The sequence below is a fragment of the Vombatus ursinus genome, unplaced genomic scaffold, assembly GCF_900497805.2.
Source record: "Vombatus ursinus unplaced genomic scaffold, bare-nosed wombat genome assembly UNPS02014797.1, whole genome shotgun sequence".
Classification (NCBI taxonomy): Eukaryota; Metazoa; Chordata; class Mammalia; order Diprotodontia; family Vombatidae; genus Vombatus; species Vombatus ursinus.
Genome location: NW_020954575.1, coordinates 5,439,873 through 5,445,872, shown reverse-complemented (window position 1 = coordinate 5,445,872; position 6,000 = coordinate 5,439,873). Strand labels below are relative to the sequence as shown.

General features: G+C 38.4%; 1 protein-coding gene across 2 annotated transcripts in view; it reads right to left on the bottom strand.

The window, feature by feature from the left end:
• Positions 1–6,000, bottom strand: part of TEX14 (testis expressed 14, intercellular bridge forming factor) — a 153,522-nt gene that overhangs the window by 24,234 nt on the left and 123,288 nt on the right. For both annotated transcript variants that reach the window (XM_027870356.1, XM_027870357.1), the window contains 2 exons: positions 2,108–2,167; positions 397–524 (listed from right to left, as the gene is read on the bottom strand). In XM_027870356.1, the coding sequence (XP_027726157.1) occupies positions 397–524; positions 2,108–2,167 (188 nt within the window). The remainder of the gene's footprint in view (positions 1–396; positions 525–2,107; positions 2,168–6,000) is intronic.

Genomic DNA, 6,000 nt, shown 5'->3' with positions numbered 1-6,000 from the left:
AATATCACATTATAAAACAAGAACCAAGGACCAGGGCTATCAGACTAAAAGAAAATCATCTGATGTATACTATGTCAGAAACATATTTAGGAAATTTTAAAAAGCATCTAATCCTAAATGCACCGACATCACCTTTTGCAAACTATGAAACATTTTTCTCATCAAGCTAGGCAGGTCTCTACAAAGGCATTTGTAAAACTTGCATTTGATTATCTATTTCCCTCCCCAGAACAGACATTTCTTTTATTTACTATAATCTTGCCTCTACACTCTTTAGCGCAAACAAATATTCAAATATCAGAAACAAAATAGCAACTGAGCTCACTTGCCAGGTATGGTTAACTCTTGACTTTCCATGGTTGAACTAGTTCTCAGAGAAATCTGTCTTGTGGTTACCTGGGTTGAGTGGAGTGCTGACACTGGTTGGTCCATGGCTTGTTCTAGGTGTTTTGCAGGGAATTTCTTTACAAGAGCTTCCTTGTTCCCATGAAATACTGGACAATTCCTGAATATCTATCACTGATCTAAAGAATTGAAAAGGAAACACTGAATTAATTAGGAAAGGCTATTCAAAAAAACAATAACAAACCATCAAAAAACTGTGATTTTTCTGGAAATCTGAAAGTACATTAATTTACTTACTTATGATACTATTCACAATATCATTTTCATCATATTAAATAGGACCTCCCCTCAACATTTTCTGATATAATTCCCTGAAGGTGATACTCAATGTCATATGGTTCAAAACCACTGATAGGTAATTAATTCTTTTTCAGTTATGTCCTTATGATAATTATTATAACACACTTGTATGTTGATTTGTGATTATGGATTACTTTCACTACAAAAACCCTAAAAAGCATGCAGTATAAACATATCCCCATTTTACAGAGGAGAACAATGAGGCAGTCAAATAGCTATAACACATCTGAGCTGAAACTCAAACTCAGGTTTTTCTGATTCCAACCTCAGCATTCTTCCTACTTTACCAGTTGTCAAGGATAATCACAAGAGTAATCACTTATTCAATAATCATTCTCAAGCTTATGAGAGTACAGCACTTCACTCTTCTAGAGAGGGCTGAACCCTGGGTTTTTCAGCTCATTCACTTTCTTTGGCAGCTTGGCTGAGTTTGAACCCCACTCGTTCCCAGCCTCCTTTTGTATGGGGTCTTCCCCCGTTAGACTGTCTGCTCCTTGAGGGCAGGTACTGTCTTTCTCTTATTTGTATTCTCAGCACTTAGCACAGTGCCTAGTACACAGTAGGTACTTAATATATGTTTATTGAATTACTGAATTGAATATTGCAAGTATTGTTATATCTATTTTAGAGAAAGGAAACTGAGGCTCAAAGAGGTTTGAAGTGACTTGAGTGTGGTCAAGCAGCTAGTATAAGGTGTTCAAGCCAGGACACGTTACAAAACCTTGAGTTCTCAAAACACCACAATCTGTGAAGAAGCAGCTTAGAATTAGACATGAAATTCTAGCTTTAAAAATGATCTCCACAAATAAAGACAACTACTTCCAACATTATTGGGGTCTTCACACCAAAAATAGATTTTACTACAAATCTTTTCCTATAATGATGTCACACTAAGGTCTTATCTGATCAAAACAGGCTTTGAAATCTCTTTGTCTATATTATATACAGGATGAAGTCACTAGACAATTGAAGAACATACATGTAAGAATGCATGAAGTACTTATGGGGAGTAAAGGTTCCAACTTTCTACGTGTGTAATTATAGAATGACTTGCACCTGTGTGAGCATGATTCAATTTTTTTTTTCTTTTTAAAATTTGTATAAATTGCTTTCATTTTGACATTCCCTGTATTTCCCAATGCATCCTCCCTCCCCTCCCAAAAGGTCATCCTTTATAAATGAAGAATGAAAAAAGAGGGGAAAAAGTTCCCTATTATATGCAGTTTGATATTATATGCAATGTTCCATAGCCATGGGCCTAATGATTTTAAGACCATCTTAAGGCTTGACCCTCTGTGCTCATATATGAGAGAACATGAGTTGGGATCAGTTATAAACTATTGCCATCTGAATCAAGAATTAAGATTAGTCTCTCTATGGGAAAAAAAGTACCCCAACATACATATTCTTCTCTTTCAATTCTTTTGAGAATTCTTTTAATGTTTCTTCTTCTTCTCCAAGACTGAAGAGAAAAGATGAAGAAATTACTTGAATCAGTTTAAATTAAAAGCATTGTTAAATTCACTAAATCAACAGTACTTGGATTTTTTCAGGTTGATCTATCAAAATACAAAATCTCAGAGCATCTTAGTAGCTGTCTATTGTAAACTGTACAAGAATCACTGTGTGACACACCAGCCAAGGGGTCAGCCAGTCTTTCCTTGAAGACTTCAGTTAGGAGAAATCTACTGTCTCTTGAAACAACCAATCTCACTTGGATACAATTATAATTGTTAGAAAGTTTTTCCTTATACTGAGCCTAAATTTGCCTCTCTGTAACCTCCACGCACTGTTCCTGGTTCTGCTCTCCGGGATCAAGCAGAACAAATCTAATCATCCTTCCATGTGGCAGTTCTTCTAATACGTGATGACAGAGCTCCTATTCCTTTTGTCTTCTGTTCAATGGCCTCACTGCTTCCTTAGTTCAGGACATTACACTCTCTTAATGCAGCCTAAGATCACATTATGATATGCCATAACATACTTGTAAAGTTGAGTTTTTAAAACCAAATGAAAATTTCCATTTATCCCTAACAAATTTCATCTAATTCTCTTTGAAGCCATCATACTAATTTGTATCAATCCTTCTGGATACAGACTTTGTCACCCAAAGTTTTCCTTGTCCTTCCTGGCCCTGTTGGCTTGGGAGAAGAGATGATAGAAGAACATGATAGTATGTGAGGGGCCATCATGTGGAGGAGGGATTAAATATATTCTCCCTAAGCCCAGAGGGTCAAATCAGAAACAACAGGAGGAAGGTATAAAGTGGTCAATTAAGGCCTGATGTCAAGACACACTTCTCAACAATAAGGCTGTCCAAAAGTGGAATGGACTGCCTCGAGAGGTGATGGGTCCAAGCAGAGGCTGGAAGACCACATGTAAGTATGCTATTGGAGGGAGAGGAGAGCAATACTCACTTATGGGATAGACTCTCAAATTTTATGATTCTGACCTGAATGTCATCTATACCTTTATTTGTCCAAGTCATTAAGAGAAAGTGACAGTTTCCCTACAATGTGAATTTCTCTACAACACAGTTCATCAAATCCCAATCCACTAATACCTTCTTATTTTTTAACTGAGCTACCTGGCCTCTTCATTTCTTTCCCTTTCTGACCATAAAGACATCTATATAGAGGTAGTTAGGTGGCAAGTGACAGAGTTTGAATCTGGACTCACTTATTAGTGGTATGTCCCTACGCAAATAAGTCACTTTACCTCTGTCTGCCTTGGTTTCCTTATTAGCAAAATGGGGATAATAATAGCATCTACTTTTTAGGGCTTTTGAGCATAAAAAGAGATGATATTTGTAAAGAACTTTGCAAACCTTAAAGTGCCTTATAAATGCTACCCTTGTTAACAATGAAGATGATGATATAGCCTCTGGGGCTTAGGATTCAGCCTGTGCTCATGCATGGGGCATGGTGACTGATAACTGCCTGGTAAAGTAATGGAGCCTATGGCCTTGGCCCTTTTAGCATTTGGCAGGCTCTTTAAAGAGTAGCACTTTCCACAGTAGGGACCATAGCCAGTAGTCAGTCTGTTTCCTAATAATACTTAGTAGTTTCCCTTAGCATCGCAGAGACACTGTTAACTCAGAGTCCAGAATTACTAAGGGATTTTCTGACTATAAGTCTGCTCCTTTCTCCTCTGCTCTTCAGAGTGAAAAGTACCTCTGTTTCAAAGATGGGGAACACCAAAAATAGATTATTCAAAACTCTTTTCCATTCTTATGTGTGCAATATTTAAAGGAATGATTGACATGTTCTCATTGAAAGGTGGAGAGACTATTTAGGCCTTACAGGTAAGCAGAGTAGACAGCCACTTCTATGAAGGGTGAACTGAAGAACCTGAACAAAAGCTTAGTAAAAAACATCTGCTGGGAACACGTAGTGGCGCAGTGGATAGAGCACCAGCCCTGGAAATCAGGAGGACCTGAGTTCAAATCCAGCCTCAGACACATAACACTCACTAGCTAAGTGACTCTGAGCAAGTCATTTAACCCCAACTGCCTCACACACACAAAAACAAAAACAAAACATCTCTCCTTGGCCTGCCTCAGTGGCTGAAATCATCACCATTAGGCCTTCACTACTTGGTTAAACTACTCCAATAGTCACCTAACTGATTTCTCTACCTCCTGTCATCACCTACACTCATTCCAATTCTTCCTATAAACTTCTCTCAGAATTATTTTCTTAAAGTAGGAAACAGCTCTGAGGCCAGAAGCTAAAGCAGTTTTCTCTCAAGTCAGTCACTCCAGCAAAGACCTCTCCTTGGTGCAGATCTTGGTGCCTCTCTGAGAGGAAACTGGAAGGACAAGATCTGATGCTTTAGGTGGTGACTGCCTCTCTAGAAACACTATTTCTGGAAAGCCCCAGACAGACTTTACTCTATTCCTTACTCTCCAACTACCTCCCTCACAATCTCCTCATTACTACCTCACCAGCATATCCTTTCCTCTAACCAGTCCTGGATGGGGTATGTGATTCATGTGGTCCAGAAAACTTTCTGGACCAGAGTGCCCCTCCCTGGCCACTACTCCCCTAAGTCAGTTGTTTCCCTCATTACAATATAAGCTCAAAAGAGAAAATTATTAATAATGTTGGATGGGTTGTGGGAAACAAGTATGCTAGAGTACTGTTGGTGGAGCTATGAATTCCATACCTTCTGAAAAGCAGTTTGGAATCAGGCCTAGAAAGTTACCAAACTATGCATACCCTATGACTCAGTTGTACCACTAGTAGGCCTATACCCCAAAGAAATCAAAGAGGGAAAGGATCCATATATCCAAAATTATTTAAGGTAGTTCTTTTTGAGGTAGCCAAAACCTGGAAACCAAGGAAATATTCTATCCTGGAAAGTCGAAATAAACTGTGGTATATGAATGTAATAGAATATTCCTGTGCCAAAATAAATGATGAAATGGATAATTTTGGAGGAAATAGAAAAGACATATAAACTGATACAACTACAACAACATTACAGAGAAAAAAACTGCAAGGCTTTAGAACTTCGAGCAATGCAATGATAAACCAGAGTTCAAAAGAATGAAGATAAAATGACTCCACTTCTTGACAGAGATGATGAACACAATGCAGAGAGACATATATTTTTGGACATGGCTGATGTAGGAATTTGTTTTGCTGGAATACACAGGTAGTTGTTTTTTAATTTGCTTAATGGGGGGAGGAGTGGGAAAGCCAGATAAATGAAAAAGTTCTTGTTACTTTAAAAAAAAAAAAAAAAGAGGGACAGCTAGGTGGTGCAGTGGATAGAGCACTGGCCCTGGAGTCTGGAAGACCTGAGCTCAAATTCGGCTTCAGACACATACTACTTACTAGCTGTGTGACCCTGGGCAAGTCACTTAACCCCAATTGCCTCACCAAAAAAAAAAAGAATGTAAGGTACTTGAGTGCAAGTACTGGCTTTGCTTCTGTATTTGCATCAGCTGGGGATGTAGTGCCTGACGTTAAGAAAGTGCTTAATAAATGATTTTCATTCATTTACGAGTCATTTCACTGCTTAAAAACTTTCCATGGTTCTCTACTACCTTCTGAATAAAGACTACAGTTATTATCCTGACAATCAAGGCCCTTTACAATTTGCTTTTAACCTCCCTTTCCAGCCTGACCTTGGAAAAATCCCTATACACTCAATGCTCCAGTTATAATGGATTGTTTGGTGCTTCCCTGAGGTCCCATCTCAGTGCCTCTGCTCATACCCTCCCTATACCTGTTAACATCCTACCCATACTTCAATGACCAGTTCAAATGACATTTCTTCTCCACAAAG